This window comes from Hydra vulgaris, chromosome 08, assembly GCF_038396675.1.
Source record: "Hydra vulgaris chromosome 08, alternate assembly HydraT2T_AEP".
In the NCBI taxonomy this organism is placed as follows: domain Eukaryota; kingdom Metazoa; phylum Cnidaria; class Hydrozoa; order Anthoathecata; family Hydridae; genus Hydra; species Hydra vulgaris.
The window spans coordinates 19816852-19837239 of NC_088927.1; the positions used below are offsets into that span (position 1 = coordinate 19816852).

Here is a 20388-nt window from a genome sequence, read left to right on the forward strand (position 1 = left end):
TAAAAAATAGTGGCTGGGTTTTGCTTATAATATGGCTTTTTAGTACCTTATTGAAAAAAAATCAAAGGCGCCAAATTTTTTTTGCACACACACAAAAAAAACCACGAGCCGGGCCTGTATATATATATATTTATATATATATATATATATTTATATATATATATATATATATATATATATATATATATATATATATATATATATATATATATATATATATATATATATATATATATAAATATATATATATTAATATATATGAATACATTTATATATATATATATATATATATATATATATATATATATTATATATATATATATATATATATATATATATATATATATATATATATATATATATATATTTAATTAGGTTCTGCACTTGATGAAACAAAGACAGTGCTTGATTTTCCAGGAAGTCTTTATCACATTGATGCTAATTCAGATGGACAAGTTGAATGCTTAACTTGGACAACAACTGAGCAAATAATGCTCCTGCAAAAATTTCCCAATGTAATAATGATGGATGGCACTTATAAGGCAACTTATTTATATTCTTTTTCTCAATTGGTTTTTTTTTCTCTTTTATTTTACAAAATATAATGCATTGTTTTTTTATTAGGAGCTGATTTTTTTTTTACATATAATACTTAATTCCATTAACAAATGTATAGGTAAATAATCTCTCCATGCCTCTATACACACTTGCTGTAGTAGATCAACACGGGATGGGGCGACCTGTAATACAATCAATAGTGTATCGTGAGGATCAAGCTTTTCTTAGAATGTTTCTGATACGATCACATGAATGGGCTGGTTTTAATACATTTTCAACATCCATTTTTGTAATTGATAAGGCTCAAGCTGAAGTCTCAGTGTTGCAGGCTGTTTTCCCAGATAATCATATTTTGCTTTGTCGATTTCATGTATCCAAAGCATTTGTACATGAAATAAAAAAAAGTAATTTGATAAGTAATGACAAAAAATCTTTATATAAGGTTAGTTCTAAATAGTTCTAGTTAATTGTATTTAAAATGCAATCAATAAAAAAGTAATAAAAATTAAAAAAATGCTTTGAAAGTTGTCAACTTTTTTGACAATAGATGTTCCACGACTTTGACAGTTGTGGAACACTAATGCTTATTGTATGCCTTGTATAAATACAAGTAATTTTATTTTAATTTCATACATTTAATTTAATTTCATACATTTACTTTATTGTTAATTGTTTTTGAATATTATTTACATATCTTAATTGTAAGGCTACGAAAAGGTTGTTAAAGGTTGTTAACCAGCAAACAAGTGATGAAGCTTTGTTGCATATACAAGAGACATTCCCAGAGTTTTATACATACTTAACAAATAACTGGTTGATGATGGCGGACATGTTCATGGGCTACAAAAGAAAACGGCTACTCTACATCGATAATCACACCAATAATAGATTGGAACGGTTTGATGATTTGTTTTCTATTTTGTTATAAGATTTATTGTTAGTTAATAATACTTTACCAAATTTGTAGGTATCACAGAACTTTAAAGATGTTGGTTTGACATTGCGTATGTCACCAGGTAATCTTATTAGCAAAATAATAAAGATAAATAGAGTTCAACTTGAAAAATCAAAACATGCTGATTTTGATCAGCGTCTTAAAATAAACACTAAGCTTCCAGAATGTTTAAAATTTTTTGCTCATGCAATCTCGTCATTCATTTTACAACATATGGTTGAACAGTATAATTTAAGTCAAAAGGAAGGATATAGTTTACAAGAGGTAAGTGTTTTTAATCTTTTTTTAAGATTGCTCTGATTTATTTAGCAATTTTAGTCATAATAGATGCCATTTGTAACAAAAGTTTAAAATTGATTTTTTTTATACTTACATTAATCAAAATTATTATATACTTATATTAATTATAGATACTTATATTAATTAAGACTAATTATAGATTAATTATTTATAGATTAATTAAGATTAATTATATAAGATTTGTTAAGATTAATTATAGATACTTATATTAATTAAGATTATTTTATACTTATATTATTTATTTTTATACTTATATTAATAAGTACGATTTATTTTATTTTAACGTGTTATAAAATATGAGATTAAAATATCTTCAGGAAAATAATTGCTTGCAAGTTAGATACAATGGTTGTTTGTTTCCCCTTCAAAACTGGACTTGCCAATGTGATAATGCTGCTGGTTATGGTGTTCCGTGCTCTCATGCTTTCTTTTCTATTAGAGAAAAAAATATGAACTTATCTGATCTAAATCTTATTTATAAAAGGCACTTATTGTTTTTGATTTGTATTAATAGTAGTAGTACGTTAAAAAATATTTAAAATGAATAAAATAATTTTAGGTGGTTTGTTCCTACCCATCAAATGGCAAATGTAAACCAAGGGGACAATTTAACTAATTCATGCATGACCTTTTCAATTCAACCAGTGGCATTATGTAATTCCACTGTTAAGGAAAGATATAATACAGCATTGAGCCATTTGCAGCCATTGGCATCTATCTTGTCTGAATTTACACCAAGTAAGTTTGATTTAGCTATTAAATGGCTCGAATCAGTTTACCAACAATGCATATCTGGAGAGTGGGAACTGCAGGTAAAAATAATAAAATCCATAATTATACGAGTTATACTTGCACAAGGCTGGGGCCAATATAATCAAGGAAGCATTTTTTCATTTAATTTTTATTGTAACTCTCTCAACTCTGAAATACAATCTCCAAAGCTGTTAAATGAAGATGCAAGTTGAACAACATATTTCTAGGTCGTGTTGAACTGTAAACCGCTTGATAATGAAGCAAGAATCTATTATACTACCTCATTAAATTTCCTAATAAATCATTTACATTTATTTTCTTAATAAGCAATTTATCATGACTTGTAATCATAATGCTATTTATATTTTGTACAGGTTCAACAGCACCATTCTGAAGATGATGTTATTTCAGAAAATTTTTTTCAGACAAATGTTGAAATATTTCCTAAAAGTTCTTCTGCAACATTAGAATGTGTTTTGCCTGTATCACCTAAAGTTTACAAACAAAGTCTACAAACAAACTCTGTAACTACATCAAACATTTCCCCAACAATTACATGTGAGACTCTTCATATTGAAAGATTGCAGACAAATGTTGAAATATTTCCTGAAAGTTCTTTATCTGCAACATTGGAATAGGTTTTGCCTGTGTCATCTCAAATTTCTATACAAAAAAACTCTGAAACTACATCAAAAACTTTTCCAACAATCACTTGTGAGGCCCTTTCTGAAATTGAAGTACAATGTAAGAGCACTTCATAGTTGGCCATGTTATCATTGTCAACAAATTCAATCAGCCAGTAAACTTCAAAAGTGGATTCAGTGCGATCACTGTTTATATTGGTACCATTACTATTGTGTTGGTATTTTAAGAAAACCTAAAGGTCACTGGTTTTGTATGGATTGCAAAACCTAATTGAAAACATTATAATTTATATATATATATATATATATATATATATATATATATATATATATATATATATATATATATATATATATATATATATATATATGTATGTATTAAAAGTAAAATGATAGTTCAATATATTAGCATCTATATAACTTAACGATAAGTAGATACTAATTATAATTTGTCTTTTATTTAAAACTTGTTAAAATTTAACTTTGACATTAATTAGACTTTTTAGCGTTAACTGACATATCCTGTTAATATCGGCACACCAAAAGAATAACGGTTAAGCAGAATTTATGTGTTTTTTTTTAATACAATTCATTTATGCAAGGCTATAACTTTATTAACATTTTACGTACCTGTTAGTCATTAGTTACTCTCTGCAGTAGTGCTGGAAGGTATGATAACATAACTGCAAGGTAAACAGCTTTAAACCTTTCATTCATTATATGAAAGACTGTAAAAAGCTGTCTTGACTATTAGCTAAGCTCTGTGACATAAGCGCAACTTAGAGGTTCCTTCTAGAAATGTTTTATTTCTATTTTGTTATTGGAATGGTTATAATGTACGCTTTATAATGTATACTAAATATATATATATATATATATATATATATATATATATATATATATATATATATATATATATATATATATATATATATAATATATAATAAATTTTATAAAAATTATATAATACTAAATTATGTATTTAAGTGTAAAGTAAATAGAATAATTCTTTAAGAATGGAAATTTTCGTAATATGAGCTAACTTTATTATTAATTTAATTATCACAATATGTGATTGTAAATCATGTTGTTGTGATATTGAAACTGCTCCAAAGGTAATAAAAATAAACTCTATTAATTATAAACTATATTATCTTATTATTATTAAACTATAAACTATATCTTATATCTCTATTAACTATAAAGTAATAAACTATAAACTATATTATCTTATTGTGCGACTTTAAGTTAGCGCTTTATCAAGCAAGCTTTCACCTATTAAAATTATTTCCAAGCACCTATTAGTTAAACTTTCCCCTTTATTAAGGAAGTTTTTTTTCTTCTCCATATTAAAAAGCCAGGGATTGTCGACTGTGTTTTATATATAGATTTGTACATTTATGTTCATTTGCTCAACCTAAGTAGTTAAACTTCGTCCAATTTCATGGGGATCCTTCTCCGCATACACATTTTTGCACCACAAATGTGCATCTAAAGAATTTAGTGCATTTAAACTAAAAAATTTAATTACCAATTAAATTGTCGAAATTACTACATATCATCTATCCTTAGAGATGACTAAAAAAAAGTCCTAAATAAATTAAAAAGTGTATGCAATATGGTTTACATTGTGACAAGAGATATTTATAAAAGATGCCACGAATATTCGGCAACACTTAATTATATTGAGGGCTCCGACCTGCTTTGTTGTAGTGTATAAGTCAACTACTCTATGGGCATTTATGAATAGGTTGTCTTACAGCATACATTATTTGTTGACTGAATATTTTAACTATAGTTAAAATATTTAGTATTATTTGTTGACAAATATTTTAACTATAGTTATGCCTAAAAGTTTCATACTCTTCAAACCATTTAGAAAATTTCAAAAATAACCAGCTCAAGTATACCTTGTACCTCTGAGGAAATTTCAGAAAATGCTATAGATTGAACTAGTATAGAAAACTCTAAACTTATTAAAAACGTTATTTTTACGACAATCTGAACTTAAAGCATGGTTTAACTTTATTGAGTTAGAAGATTAAACGATTGCCTTTTTTATTAAGTTGCCGAATATTCGTGACATATTTATCTTTAATCTATATTCGACATTTGGCATTTTTTTGTAAACACAGCCAAAATGCTTTAAAAAAATCGGTAAGTTTTCAAAAAATATAGCCAAAATCATATGAAACTTGATGCAAGCTGCCAATATTTATTATAATAAATTATGTTACTTTCCAAGGAAATTATCAAAAATTCGTTTTGTGTAAGATACGTTGAATTTCCGTGAATTTTCACGGAAAATAACATTAAGCGAAAAAAAAATTCGTATTTAGTTGACAATCCTTTTGCTTTAAAGCATTCATTCATATGTTTAGGTATGGAGCTCAGTAAATTCTGAGTTATCTCTTTAAGAACACTATTCAGTAGTTTTGTTACTAATTGTTTTGGGAAAATGTCAGTGGATGGCATTAAATAGTTATCCAACATGTCTAAATACTTTTGATAATAGAGTCTTCCATCAAATAGTTTAAAACAATCAACACCTTTATAGTTCATGCATGTCCAGATGCCTATACTACCACTACCATGTTTGTTTTATACGTTGAACATTTTGGGTCCGTTTTTTCATGTGGCTTTCTTCTCAGCATTTCTTGGTTTTCTCTTAAATCAACCCTAATGTTTATTCATCTCTGAAAAAAACGTTGTGACACATGCTCTTTGACCAAATTTTATGAGCTAAACATCTGTTTTTTCTTAGTCTTCTGATGTTTTATCAATAGACGTGGTTTTTTGCAAGCAGAAAGCCGCATGTAATTGTGTTTTTGTAGTACTCTTCTAATTGTTTGAGCACTAGCAACAACACCAGAAGCTTTTTGTCCTTTTTGACTATAATCAGCAGATAATAAATTTCTATTTTTTTTTGTCACTATGCGAATAAGTGAACGTTTATTTCTTTTATTTGAAATGCTGAGCCTTCCGTGACATGGAAGATTTTAAATTGTATTGTATCTTATATTTGATTGATTAATCTGATTATTCTGCCAAAAGTGGCATGTGTTGAATTAAAATGGTTTACAGTTTCTCTCGTTAAAATATTTTCTTCATTCATTACTATAATTTTTAAATTTTGTTATATTATCAACAATTTTTCCAGTCAATTTAACTATTTTATTGCTTAAACGTTGTAGTTAATTGGATACTCATTTTTCTATTTTACGCAAAATAGAAAAATGGATACTAATTTTTTTATTTTTCGCAATATTTTCATAAATATTTTTCAAATATTTATAACAATTTAAATAAAAACTCTCATAAAAATTATAAATAGTTTGCAAATAAGTGCAAAGTTTTAATGAAAGACGAATGAAATTTTGAAGGAAGTTTGAAACAAAAGAGTGGATTGTAATTTTGGCCATAATAATGGTTTTAGATTATGAGATATATGTCAAAAAAAGCAATATTATTAGCACATCAAATAATATATTTATTTATTAATGCAAAGCTTGCAATAATAAATAGTAACAAAATAAATTGTATAAGAGTTACAGTAGTTTAATCTTAAGCATATAGAAAAAAAGAGATCGATTCTTTTGCTATGAGATAATTTTGTTTACTTGATTTACTGTGCATCTTCGTAAGAATAAAAACGAGCAATTTCTTGAACAAAAATATGAACAAAGCTAACGGTGATAGTGACAAAAATAATAAAAAAAAAGACCAAGCAAAAATGGCGAATATAACCATGCAAAATTATAATTCCAATAAAAAAATATATAAATATTTATGTGAGAAACAATTTTTCTCAAATAAATATTTATATATTTAATGCGTAATTATGGCGTAATACTTAATACACCTTAATTACACATTAATGTGTTATGTACTCTCTTTTTTTATTTAAAACTTGAAAATATGAATAAATAGATAACAAATAAGAATCTTAGTTTAAGGTGGTACAACACCAAAAAAACTAGGAAACTAAAAAATTTTTTGAGTTTTTTAATTATTCATAAAATATGTATCAAATTAATCAAAGAACGTTTAGCCAAAGTTTCAGAGCTAAAAATTTATCTTCCTTTAGATATGAGCATTTTATTAGAACACTATGTACCTTTTTTTACTTAGCAACGGAGATACTAAAAATTTAACATGGTTGTTAGGGCATTATCTCCCTAAAAATAAGCTCAATTTTACTGGAGTCTTCAAGCTTTGTTAGTTTGATGTCACTCCGAATTGAAATTCAATTAAAAGTCATTGTTCTTAACCACTAAACACGTTTTGTAACAGTTAACAGATTTAAAAGATTTGGAGTGTTATTGTTTGTTTACCCTTTGGATTTATATTATATATATATATATATATATATATATATATATATATATATATATATATATATATATATATATATATATATATATATATATATATATATATATATATATACATATATATATATATATATATATATATATATATATATATATATATATATATATATATATATATATTTATATATATATGTTTAAATTAAATAAAAGAAATGCCAAATGAACAAAACATTACTAGAAAGAAGAGCAGAAAATGGAAAGGGTTTAAACCATCTGATATTCTCAAATCAAAACCTGCAGATTAGGAGATTTCTCTTAGTTATAAAGTTAGATGTATCGTTCAGCTCGGATAAATGTGAATCTGACGACTATTTTATACTTATTAAATTTTTATTGTTAAAGAAATTAATTGCACACACTGTTTGCCCTATTGCTTTATTGGAAATTTGTTAATCAAAGATAACGTTGGTTCTTGCATGGGCTTTTGTCATTTACTTGAGATGAAGTGTACGAAGTGTAACTTGTTTAAAAGTTTTAGAACTTCACCTTTTTTTTATTGATACTGTTAAAAAAGAGTTTTCATCTCTAGAATCACCATATGAGACCAACTTGCGAGCTGTCATCGGATTGCGAGAAATAGGTGCTGGTCATGAGTCGATGAAAACTATTTCCTTCTGTATGAATCTTTATTGTTTGTCGCCTAATGGCTTAAATAAGTTAAAAATAACTGCCATGTTAGTATACAAAATTGCTGCTGAGGAAAGTATGCAAAAAGCTGCTTTTGAAACCAAATCAATAAACAACTCTCTTGAAATGAAAGAAGTTAGAATTTCTATTGATGGTTCATGGCAAAAGCGAGGTCATAATTCGTTGAATGGTGTTGTAACTGCTGTTTGTGGTGATAATTGTATTGATGTAAAGATATTTACCAAACATTGCAACGGATTTAAAATGTGGAGATCTAAAAGAGGAACTCCAGAGTATCAGTGTTGGTTGGTTGATCACCAGAATCTGTAGGAGCTGTGGCTATGTTTAAGAGATCTTTACAAAAAAATAAGTTGAAATATAAAGAATATCTAGGAGATGGGGATACATCTTCTTTTAATGATGTAATAGTAGCATATCCTTACAAAGAGTATGGTATTATGCCTGTAAAACTGGAATGTGTTGGACATGTTCAAAAACGGTTAGGAACACTTTTAAGAAACCTTGTCAAAGCTCAAAAAGGTACTAAAATACCAATATCAGGCAGAGGTAAACTCACTAAAAACAACTTCTAGAAATAAAAAAAGGATTAGTCAAATGAGGTGCAAGTCATTTGACTAATCCAAGAGAAGGGAAAAAAAAGAATAAAAACTCTTAGAGCAATCAAAAAAGGTCACCTAGATGAGGAGAAAGCAAAATAATGTAATAACAGTTATGTTTCAGGAGGATTTTGAATTAATATTGTAAATAATATATCGAGGATTTTTCAAAGCTGTTTATCTCATTTCGCGTTTTTTCGTTTTTGCTTAAACTTCAAAACACAGTTTCTTGAGTTAGCATGGTTCAGTTAATCTGAAGTTTTCAGTACTTGCTCGAAATACCTATAAAATATATTTAACATATGGATTTTTTTATGATCGGTAATGTTTTTTTTTTTTAGTCAGATCTCTCTAAAACGTCAAAAAATAAATAAAATATGAGGAAAATCTACATAACTCATTATTTACTTTGATATTTAAAAAATCTATTTTTTAAATGGAATAAAATAGTGTTTAGAGTAAGTGTACAAAATTTCAGGTCATATGATAATGGCTCGCCTTAGATATTATGTTTTGAAATTTAGTCCAAAAACGCATGTTTTGATAGTTTTTCCGCCATTATGGTCTTAATGCTAACTTAAAAAAAAAAATTTTTTTACTGTTTTTTATTTATATATATATATATATATATATATATATATATATATATATATATATATATATATATATATATATATATATATATATATATATATATATATATATATATATATATATATTTAATGTTCGAGGCTCTGGAGCAACCCTTAAAAATATTTTTTATTTAAAAAATATTTAAATCCAGTATTATATTTTTATAGAGAGATCACATTCAGGGAGCACCAGCAAACATTTTCAAAAAAAGTTGTTTTTAGAACCACCCTAATGTTTTTGTTTAAAAAATGAATCCTTCGCTTTTATTGAATGATTATATGTAGCCAATTTTAGTAATGAAACAACCCAATCATTATTTTTAACAATAGACTCTATCTCGAAGTAAAGCTAAGTCGTCTATCAACACAAACATCACAACAATAACATTACAAAATTAGGAAGTAGCATAACATACTACAGTTAACTCTTAATAACTCACACCTCCAAGAAACCAAGAAATTACCTCAATAGAGAATGTTAGAGGTATTGCGAGTATAATCCATAAATAAAAACTAGTTCGATTTATTAAGCGTTATTGAGTTATTCAGAGTTTATTGTACTTAATTTAACTACTAACAGCACACACATAGAAACAAAATACAAAATGTAAACCCATATAATCTTATATAATAATAATCTTACATACTAACACATAATAAAAACATACAATACCACATCATATGACAAATAAAAAGTACTTATTAAAACTATTACAAATATAAAATTTAAAATACAATTTATTTGTGAAATATTAGTTTAATATCAGACCTTGAAATGCATGTTTATAAAAATTTAAATAACAAATTATCCAATGACTTGGTTTTGGAATGAGCTACATAGAATTTGATTGTGTTAAAACCAAGGCTTTTTGAGATTAACGCCAACTTTATCAAATTTTGTAACACTTTGTGAACTAACTTTTATTAAAAAAAAGCAATTATTTTAAGTTAAACATATTAAAAAAAAATTCTGATCTACCAGTATAATTTAAGTCAAAGAAACAGTTGTTTCAAAAAAACATCAGGAACTGCATGCAAATAAACAAAATTTTACTGAGAAAACATTTTTTTTTTTAACCATATTTAAAATTTACAAAAACATTTAAAACAGTCTATTTCTATAAACCTATGGTATGGATGCATGTTTTGTGGACCTCTTGCTCAATTTGCTAAATGTCAAAAAACTTAATACAGTTAATCTAAAAATAAAAAGTAATGAATAAAATTCTAATTTTTTGTTTTTATAATAACCTTTAAAACTAAAAATTACTTATTTACTTTAGCAGATGTAGCTCATGTTGGGTTAAAACTAGTTGATGCTGTTGCAACATCTGTACAGGCTATGAGAAACAGAGGTGTTGAGTCGAAAAAAAAAGTAACTGATTACTTCTGGTTTTTTTTTAAATATTTTTTTAAAGGGGGAATTTAATGTAACTATTATTTGAGCTCACTTGTTTTAATAGTTTTTTAGGTGAAACTTATTTTCGTGCCTGCATTTAGAAATCAATTCCATTTTTTTTGTTTAATAAATATTCTTGGTTTGCATGTGTAATAATTTCAAATTTTTCTTAGGGGCACATAAGCATTTTTTTGGAAATATTTTTATATGCAGTTGCTGTTTTAAGGATGGACCATTTCGGTATAAAATCATTAATATTTTTATCTTTTAAATCCCATACTTATCTTGACAGCATTATGTCTTTTGAACACTTTTTATTTTTAAAGGGTTGCTTATGATTGTCAAAACGTTTTTTCCATTCACTCTCTGTTATGCCAATATATTGTTTATCAGGTAACATTTGAGAGGAAACGACACATGTATATACCAATTTTTTTGTTAAACCACTCATTGGACAATTGTTTTTTTGTTTTGTTTACAATTAAAATTTTCTGTAGTTTTTTAATTTAAGATTTCTATTTTGTTTAAGAAAATAATATTGTGACCTTTTACAATTCTTTTTATATTTTTTATGCAACTGTAGCTAACTTTAATTGTATTTCAATTAAATATTATATGATTATATGTAATTTATTTCAATAAATTTGATATGGGGGTTATTTCAATAAATTTGAGATGGTTGATATGATTTGATGGGGGGGGGGGTTGAACCAAGTTACATTTTTAGTTCTATTTCGCTTTATTGTATTCTTTTTTTCAGAGTCAAATTTTAGTTCAAGGGCATTTTTAAATATTCGATTAGAGGAATTGAATACATTTTCATTAGACGAGTTTTGGTTAAGCCTGTTATTAATTGAAATTAAGTTTTGTTTTAGAATTTGGGGTGGATGATTTGAGTTAATATTAATAACAATTCATCGTTTGGTTTTTTGAAAGGCTTTTATGAATTTTCAGAGAGGTTAAATGCGACGTCAAGAAAATTCACAATTTTTAAAATTATGTTTATTTCGATGCGAAAGCTAACATTTTACAAAATTAAAATCTTTTCTAATTTTATTGAGCTGTGGACCAGATTTTTTACGCATTACTATTAAAACATCGTTGCGATAAAGGCCTAAATCATTTATATTGATTATTTTCCTTAGTAAATCTAAAATATATAGTCCACCATATTCACAAATTTCTACTCCGACATCACTGACCATTGTTTCATTAAAGCATTAAATAAATTAAAAATCTAACATCCCTAAACCTTTGGGACGCAGAGTCGGCTAAAGTTTTGCGACAATATATTAAAACAAAAAATAATACGGTAACCGAAAAATACGGCCCGATTCTGAGGGATGTTGAAGTCTGCTAACCTATTATAAATTCACGCAATGCATAATGGTGTTGGTATGTACAGAAAAATTAAAAACTCGCATATTCATAGTTTTTTTAATTTTTCATTATTTCGTGGCTTGCTCGTACATAGGTAATAGTTTTCTCTTTTATAATTAATTACATTTAAGCCAAAATCTTGAACAAATCTTATTATCTCCGCAGGAGAACAACTACATTGTAATGTAAACAAATATTTAGTTGAATTTCTTAGAGAAGATTATTTGAAGTATATTTTACAAGTATACGTAAGTAAAAGAATAAATAATTAACTCTATTCCTGCTGGTTCTAGCTTTTTCAAAAGCACTAGCATTCCACTAAATGCAACATTTTGTATAATTACAAATGAGGAAGTTAACAGCGATAAAACAAAATAATCTCTAAAGATGTATTTTAATGGTCAAAAGACAACATCTCTGTTTTCGATAACACATCAACGTATATTTATTTATATAGTATCATCCGATATTTTGAAAGATGAGCTGCTAAACATAAAATAGCTGGTAATCAGTTATTCAAAGAGAACTATGTAAAATAAATTAGAAATAAACCAAATATTTTATTATATAGAATTAAACCAAGGAATGACAATGGTTGTGTTATTGAAATTAAGTTTGGTAAAAATTGTTTTTGTAAAATATTTATTAACGAGTAAATGAAAAAATGTTGAAAAGTTTAAGCCTAGTTATAATGGAATAATTTCTACATTGTTCACAAACGATATTCATAGTTATAAACTTAGGTCTGTATCTTATTGTTTCTTTCTATGCCTTTAAAACAAACACATAAGTATCAATCAATTCACTGTTGAAACTCTCTTTATGTTGAAACTAAAAAAATGTTCTCCAAAATGACAAATAGAAACGCATTCATAATCCATGTAAAAAGTTTATCCTCAATAAAAATAATGAATGAACCATCAGTTATGCAATCACCCTCTAGTTATTCTCTATAACTAAATTTTTAATTAGATAAAAGTATAAAACTCATAAATAAAAAATAAAAATAACAATATAAAACCCATAAAATAGAAATAAAGATATAAAACTCATAAAATAAAAATATACAACTCTAAAAGTAAAATATAAAAATATATAAATTTCGTTTAGTCGCAACCAATACTCTCACTTTAATCATCCTGTAAAGTTTATATGGCTCCAAAGTTTGTGGCATTGTTTTAACCATGTAACATCTAATAAATAAACAATAAACTCTTTTCTATGAAATCGCCATGCTTAATTCTCTATTTTTTTTTTTTTTTTATAATACTTTTTTATTTTACTTTAATGCATATTCAATACTTCTATTTCCTTCTAAAATACTATGCTTAAAAAATTCTGGTACATAACAAAGCTCTCCTAGGACTTCTCCTTCTTTGACTTTTATTTCCAAGTTGTTAAACTTCTCTCCATTTTTTTTTCTTATCTTTACCTGTTATATTTATTGTTATTGATATTATTAAGATTTTTATATTTTTATTTTCCATTATCATTAATGATGATCACTGTTTGCTATAAATGTTTTATTTCCATTATAGTGGGAAAATATGTGTAGGTTATGCTTTTTTATATTACTTTATTTAATATTATTTTTACTTTTATTATTATTATTATTACTCCTTATGACTATTATGGTTTTTATTATTTATTATTATTGTTTATTATTATTGCTTATTATTATCATTATTATTATTATTATGCTATGATTTATACTATCATAGGTCTTTACAGGTCATCAGTTTTTAACTGTCCGTAAATGTCCAGCACGATTGTATATATATACAGTTATTAATAAAGTGAAAATATATTGATTTGATTTGATTTAAACCATTTAATTGAAACTAATTTGACTGAGGAAAATTAAAGCTTGCCATAATATTATTCAATTTTGAGAAAATAAATCAAATTAAATCAGAAACTAAAGATCAAAAAAAAAAAAAATGAAATAAAGAACAAAATAAAAAACTTACTGCCTCAAGTTTTGGTACGGTTATAAACCGTAGAAATACTCATCCAACTTCATTGCTTAAAAAGCTTTAAAGAAACTGTGATAGAAGTTTACAATCACAAGCTTGTCAGTGAAGCATTAAAAATAGAGATATTGCTCATGAAAAGTTTAAAGAAAAAGTTAACTGTGATGCTAAAATGTGATGTTAAATGTGATCATAACCACTTCACTCTATTACCTTTCTCTTTTATCTATATCGCTCTTCTTTATCTCAAGACTGCACTTTTTTTGATGTTATTTTTGATCATCCGAGCGCTCTCTCTTTATCCATCAGCCTATATTGCTGTTGTCGGTAACTTTAATGCTTATCACACTGAATGGCTTGGCTCTAGTATCAGTATTACTGGAATTCTTTCCGTGATTTTCTTTGTGATGGCCCTTGGGTAGAAATCTTTCGTCTTCTTGTTGACAAATGTGCTTCTTACGTAACTTCGCGGATTCAGGCTGGCATTGAATCTTTTGTTCCCTCTTGACAATTCCAGGTCAAGCCTCACTCTCCTCTATGATTTTTCTCACACTGTGCTGCTGCAATTGCTAATCTAAACCGTTACTTCCATATCTATCTGCAAAACAATTCTCCAGAAAACAGATGTCTGTTTATTACTGTAAAAAACCATTGTAAAAAGGTTTTGTCTAACCTCAAAGCCCGCTATTCTCAGGTCATGAAATCTCGTATCTCATCTCAAAAATTAAGCTCTCGTGACTTCTGGAGAAGCTTTAATAGTATTACTAATAAGGGAAAATCTTTAATTCCTCCTCTTTTGTATGGTTCAGACTTTGTCACCTAACCTGAAGACAAAGCTGAATTGTTTGCTAAAAACTTTTCATCAATATCATCTCTTGATTCCACTAGTTGCGTTCTACCTGACATTGCTAAAAAATAGGTTGATCCATTGCTTGATATTCGTATCACTCCAGATTCTGTATCTAAAGTGATTTCCTGCTTAGACGCTTCAACAGCTTGTGGCCCTGACAACATACCTGTTATTGTCTTGCAGAAGTGTTCACCGGATCTGTCGTATGTACTCTCAAAACTATTCAACAAGTGTTATCCAAGTCTCGTTTTCCAGCCTGCTGGAAAGCGGCATCTGTTATCCCTATCTTCAAAAATTCTGGAGAGCAATCTGATTCGTCTAACTACCGTCCCATCAGTCTTCTTCCTATCATAAACAAGGTTTTTGAATCTTTAATTAACAAACACCTAATTTCTCATCTTGAATCTAATAACTTTCTTTCTGACCATAAAATGGATTTCAATCTTCTCGTTCTACAGCTGATTTGCTAACAGTAATAACCAATAGGTTTTATTGTGCATTAGATAAAGGTGGAGAGGTTAAGGCCATTGCTCTTGACATTTCAAAAGCTTTTGATAAAGTTTGGCATGCTGGTCTTCTCCATAAGCTTTCTTCTTATGGTGTATCTGGCAATATCTTTAAGAATATTGAATCCCTCCTTTCCAATCGTAGTATAAAAGTTGTCCTCGATGGACAGCACTATTCTTTTTATTCTGTAACTTCAGGGGTTCCTTAAGGTTCTATCCTTGGCCCTATACTCTTTTTAATTTACATTAACGCTCTCTTCCAGATATTCACTCAATTTTTTTCAGCCAATCGTTATCGCAATAGTTTAGAACATCCTATATTTATGAACGGTGATGTGCTTGATGAGTCATCCACTCTTCATCTTCTAGAATTAACTCTTACTTCGGATCTTTCTTGGAAACCATATATCAAATCTGTTGCAAAATTAACATTTGCTAAGGTTGCATCTCTATATTGAGCTCGACACTTCTTTACTTCGGATTCTATTCTCTATTTCCATAAATCTCAAATCGGGCCTTGTATGGAATACTGTTGCCATATCTGGGGCGAATCATCAAATGATGTCTTTTCTCTTTTAGACAAGGTGCAAAAACGCATTGTAAACGTAGTTGGACAAGCTCTTGCAGCCAAACTCCAACAATTATCACATCGTCGTAATGTTGCTTCTCTTTCTCTTTTCTACAAATACTACAATGGGCACTGTTCTAAAGAGTTAGTGTCTCTTGCGCTATCTACTGAAATTCATTCTCGTGTTACTTGTCATTCAGTTAAGTCTCATCCTTTTTCTTTGACTGTTCCTAAGTGCTCCAAAAACCCTTATTCGTCTAGTTTTTTTCCTCAAACATCAGTTCTTTGGAAATCGCTTCCTTCATCTTGCTTTCCCAATTCATATAAATTGCAATCCTTTAAGTCGTCTGTCAATCGTTATCTTGCTCTACAATCTTCATCTTTTTTTTTCCAGTAACTTCCGACTTTAATTAGTGGTTGCTTGCAGCCTTTTTGGAAGCGAAGATGTATAAAAAAAAAAAAAAAAACTGCTTTTTTAGGGTGGGCAATATCTTTTACATTTTTTTTTTAAAAATTTAATTTTGTCTTTAAAAAAAGAATACTTTGCCGTTTTATATAAATAAAATTTACATGACCGGGGCTAAAAGAAGACAATATTTGCCTTATCACTACGCCCCGACGTGCTTTTATCAGCAAACGTGTCTAATCATTAAAATGTAAACATAAAATTACTTTGTATTATATAAAAATAAATACAAATTTTACAAGGATGTTAAGATCATTAACTAATCTATAATCAAAAGAAAATCGTAAAAAAAAATAATAACAATAATAATAATTACACCTAAAAATTAAAAATAAGTTAATAGGAGAATTTAAAGAAAATTTAAGTTAAAGACCAGTTAATAAGATAGTTGTTAAAAAAGAAGAAGAAAAAAAAAAAAAAAAAGTTAAAAATAAAAAAATAAAAAAATAAAGAAGAAAAAAAAAGAATCTTAAAAAGAATTTAATTCATTGACATCTTTAAAAAGTTTTTGTTTGAGTTTTTGTTTGAATAGAGAAAGTGAAGTACAATTTTTCAGCTGGTTATTTAATAAAGTGTTCCATAATTTAGGACCTCTGATAACAATAGAAAATTTAGTAACCAAAAAGTGCATTTTAGGTTGCTAATAATTGTAATTTAAAAATCTTGTAGGGTACTCGTGGTTAATTTTATTGAAAAGGGTATTAAATATTATAGGAGTTACTTTATTAAGAAATTTATACATAAATATAAGAATTTGATAAAGGTTCAACTGAAATACATTAAGGTGGTACACCCCCATTCTAAAAAATTTCCTTAAAATAATCAATACAAAATTAAAACTACAATACACAAGTTAAAACAAGTATGCTGATTTTTTTTTAAAATAAGAAATCTCGATTGCCCAACTTTTGCCTCACTTATTCCATATGAATTGCTAAAAAACGGGTGTAATTTAAAACAAGATATCTCCAGTTCTATATATCTTTTAACTCTGAAATTTTCACACTATGTTCCTAAAAGGTACGAAGAGGTTATGAACCAAAATCATGCATTAAAGATGCATAGAACATTTTAAAAATAATTTTCTATATATTTAAGAAAATTTTTAACAAAAAAAGCAAGAAAAAAAGATTTTAAACATACTTATACATCATATTTATTTGTAGTTTTGGTTCATTACCTAAGTCAATTTATAACAAAAACACCCTGAAAATTTCAAGTCAGCATATGGTCCCAAAATGAAAATATTGCGTTTTAAAATTTAGGTATTTGGTAAAAATGACATTTTGAGAAAAACACAAAAAACTAAATAAAAGTTCGTTATATTAGGAAAAGAAGCACAAGCCCAATTAAAAACCTCCCCTATTATATTGTGGGTCCTTTTCCAGTTCTTTTTCGATATCTATGTAACCTTTTTTGATGGCTCTAAGCTGTTTTCTCCTTATTTTACCTTTAGCACTTGATTAGTGATTCATTTTTTTAATTCGGTTGCAGTCCAATTTATGAAGTCCTTCCTGCATAAATATACTTGGTTCGATACCTCCAGCACTAATTACTTTTTCAACTGCTGTGCTTCCATCATTAAATGCTATAATAGCTAAGTTCATACTAATCTCAAGAACTTTTTTCCCAATAAAAAAATCTTTAGGACATCTCTTCCATATTAAGGCATTCAGACTTTTATTGTTATTTTGAGTTTGTCCGTGCAAACATTTTGATAATAATGTTTCATTTGTCAAATCTGTAAATATAGGCATAAGTACTGCTTTAATTGCTAATGGTAAGCTTAATTTAGTTTTGTATGTTGTTTCACCTGTTACTTTATTACTCTGCCACAGACACCAACTAGTTCTAGCTCGTGGGCAAAATTTGTGTCTCTCTGACTCTTCACTTATGTCACTGTTGTGAAATAAAACAGCCCAAGCACCTTTTTTCATTGCATATAGGTTATTCACATTTTGACGGATAGCCATACCAAAATAATTTTGAAGCGTATTTATGGCTTTATCTGTCAGTCGACCTTTTCCATCTATTTTTTTTTCCATCTGAAAGAAACTGACCTTTAAGTGTCACTCTAAGGTTACGCACACGATTTCCAAGTCTCTTTTGGTAATGTCCAACACAATGAAGTCTATTTATTTCAAAACCTGGATATGGATTACTTGCAACAACATCATTATATGCTGAGCTGTCACCGTCTCCAATATATCCTTCATATCTCAAACCATTCTTTTCAATTGACCGTTGAAAAATTGAAACAGCACCAGAAGCTTCCATGGATCCTGATGATTTATTGTGGTTAGCTTCACAAACATGATTTATTTTCCAATTTTGATAACCTGGTGTTGACTTTTTTTTGTTCCAATAACTACAAGCTTTGCAGAACTTAGTTAACAAAATTGAATCAAGACATTTTCTATTCTCTTTTGATATTGCAGTGACAATACCATTTAAAGATTGATGGCCTCTCTTTTGCCAGGTACCATCAACAGATACCTGGCAAGCAGAAACATCATTAACATTGCTTGATTTAGAAATAATATCTTTGGTTTCATTGGCTGCGCTTGACATACTTGCAGAAACAACTTCATTATAAATATTTAACAAATTGTTATTTATTGCACTATAGTTTTTAAAATTCATAGGAGATGGCATGTTCATTACTGCAGCAAATTTGCATATAGATTGATAACCTTTACCAATTTCACGAAAAGCAGTAACGACTTGAAAATTAACTGATGCAGTAGGAACACCTGGAGTACTTTTAGATTTTTTAGTAGAAAACTGAGACGTGTGCCATAATTTGCTAAATTGGCAACAAAGGCACTGTAAAGTTAAATAAAAACAAAAACCTTTCTTGCTTTTTAAATCATTTTCTAAACAAACTTCATTTCCACATTCGGGGCATTTAAACTCACTAACCATTAGTTTTAAAATATTAAAGTTTATAATGATGTTGTAATTTTTTTGACTTCCAGATATTTTAGTGTATACTATTTTTCTGGAGCTTGCTGATAAACTTGGATCAGAAATTGATGTATCAAGCTGAATAAACTTTGAAGATTTTAGGTGTTGATTACAAGAAAACTTTCTTTTTTTAGTTCGAGCAATAGAACGTCCCATATCTTATTTAGCTATTTATTTATAAGAACATTAACAAATTAAAACAGCATCCAAGCACGATACATTTGATACATGCTCGCATTAGTAGTTCAAGTTATAGCTTTTAAAATAAACATGAAGCACAAAATAAACAAGCTGCAGTAGAAAAGAGTTATTGATGTTTATAAGCTTGAGCAAGTTTACATTTTTTGTTTTAAAATGCGTTGCTATGGCGTTGCTACGGACTTCTCAATTTACTATGGCCACAAAACACATAATTGTACACACTTCCTTATTTATTTATTAAAAAAAAAATTAATAATATTGTTCTATGAAAAATTTTGAATTTAAAAAACCAATTTTCAAAAAATTGATTTTTTCTAAAAAATTTCAAAATTAATGGGGATGTACCACCTTAAGTATGTGATGATTTTTAAATAGTTCTTTAGAATTTGTAAAACGACCTGCACCTGAAATAATTCTAACAGCGTGTTTTTGTCTGCTAAGCAATTTTTTAACTTTACTGTTAAAAAATTGCTTAGCAGACAAAATGTCATTATTACCCTTTTAGCATAACTTCATTTTAGTTTTAGGAGTCCACCAGTCCCCTGTATTATTATTTTTAAGTTTAGAGAAATGGTAAACAACTTCTTTTGCGTTAAAA

General features: G+C 27.5%; 2 protein-coding genes across 3 annotated transcripts; both read left to right on the forward strand.

Annotated features, from left to right (window-relative positions):
- The first annotated feature begins 567 nt into the window (after positions 1-567).
- LOC136083672 (uncharacterized) lies at positions 568-3288 on the forward strand. Of its 2 annotated transcripts, XM_065803230.1 has the most exons (3): positions 568-1777; positions 2131-2625; positions 2941-3288. In XM_065803230.1, the coding sequence occupies exons 2-3, from the start codon at positions 2395-2397 to the stop codon at positions 3202-3204; spliced, it is 495 nt and encodes a 164-aa protein (XP_065659302.1). In that variant the 5' UTR covers positions 568-1777; positions 2131-2394; the 3' UTR covers positions 3205-3288. The 2 variants fall into 2 exon arrangements, with proteins under 2 accessions (XP_065659302.1, XP_065659303.1); XM_065803231.1 differs by lacking the exon at positions 568-1777 and having other exon boundaries at positions 2042-2625.
- Positions 3289-16109: 12821 nt separating this feature from the next.
- LOC136083104 (uncharacterized) lies at positions 16110-16553 on the forward strand. Its single transcript, XM_065802513.1, has one exon. The coding sequence runs from the start codon at positions 16110-16112 to the stop codon at positions 16551-16553; it is 444 nt and encodes a 147-aa protein (XP_065658585.1).
- Positions 16554-20388: the final 3835 nt, after the last annotated feature.

Coding starts and splice junctions, on each gene's coding strand:
- LOC136083104 (XM_065802513.1), top strand. CDS start 16,110: ATGGAATACTGTTGCCATATCTGGGGCGAATCATCAAATGATGTCTTT.
- LOC136083672 (XM_065803230.1), top strand. CDS start 2,395: ATGGCAAATGTAAACCAAGGGGACAATTTAACTAATTCATGCATGACC. Junction 2,626..2,940: donor CTGGAGAGTGGGAACTGCAG/GTAAAAATAATA, acceptor TATTTTGTACAG/GTTCAACAGCACCATTCTGA.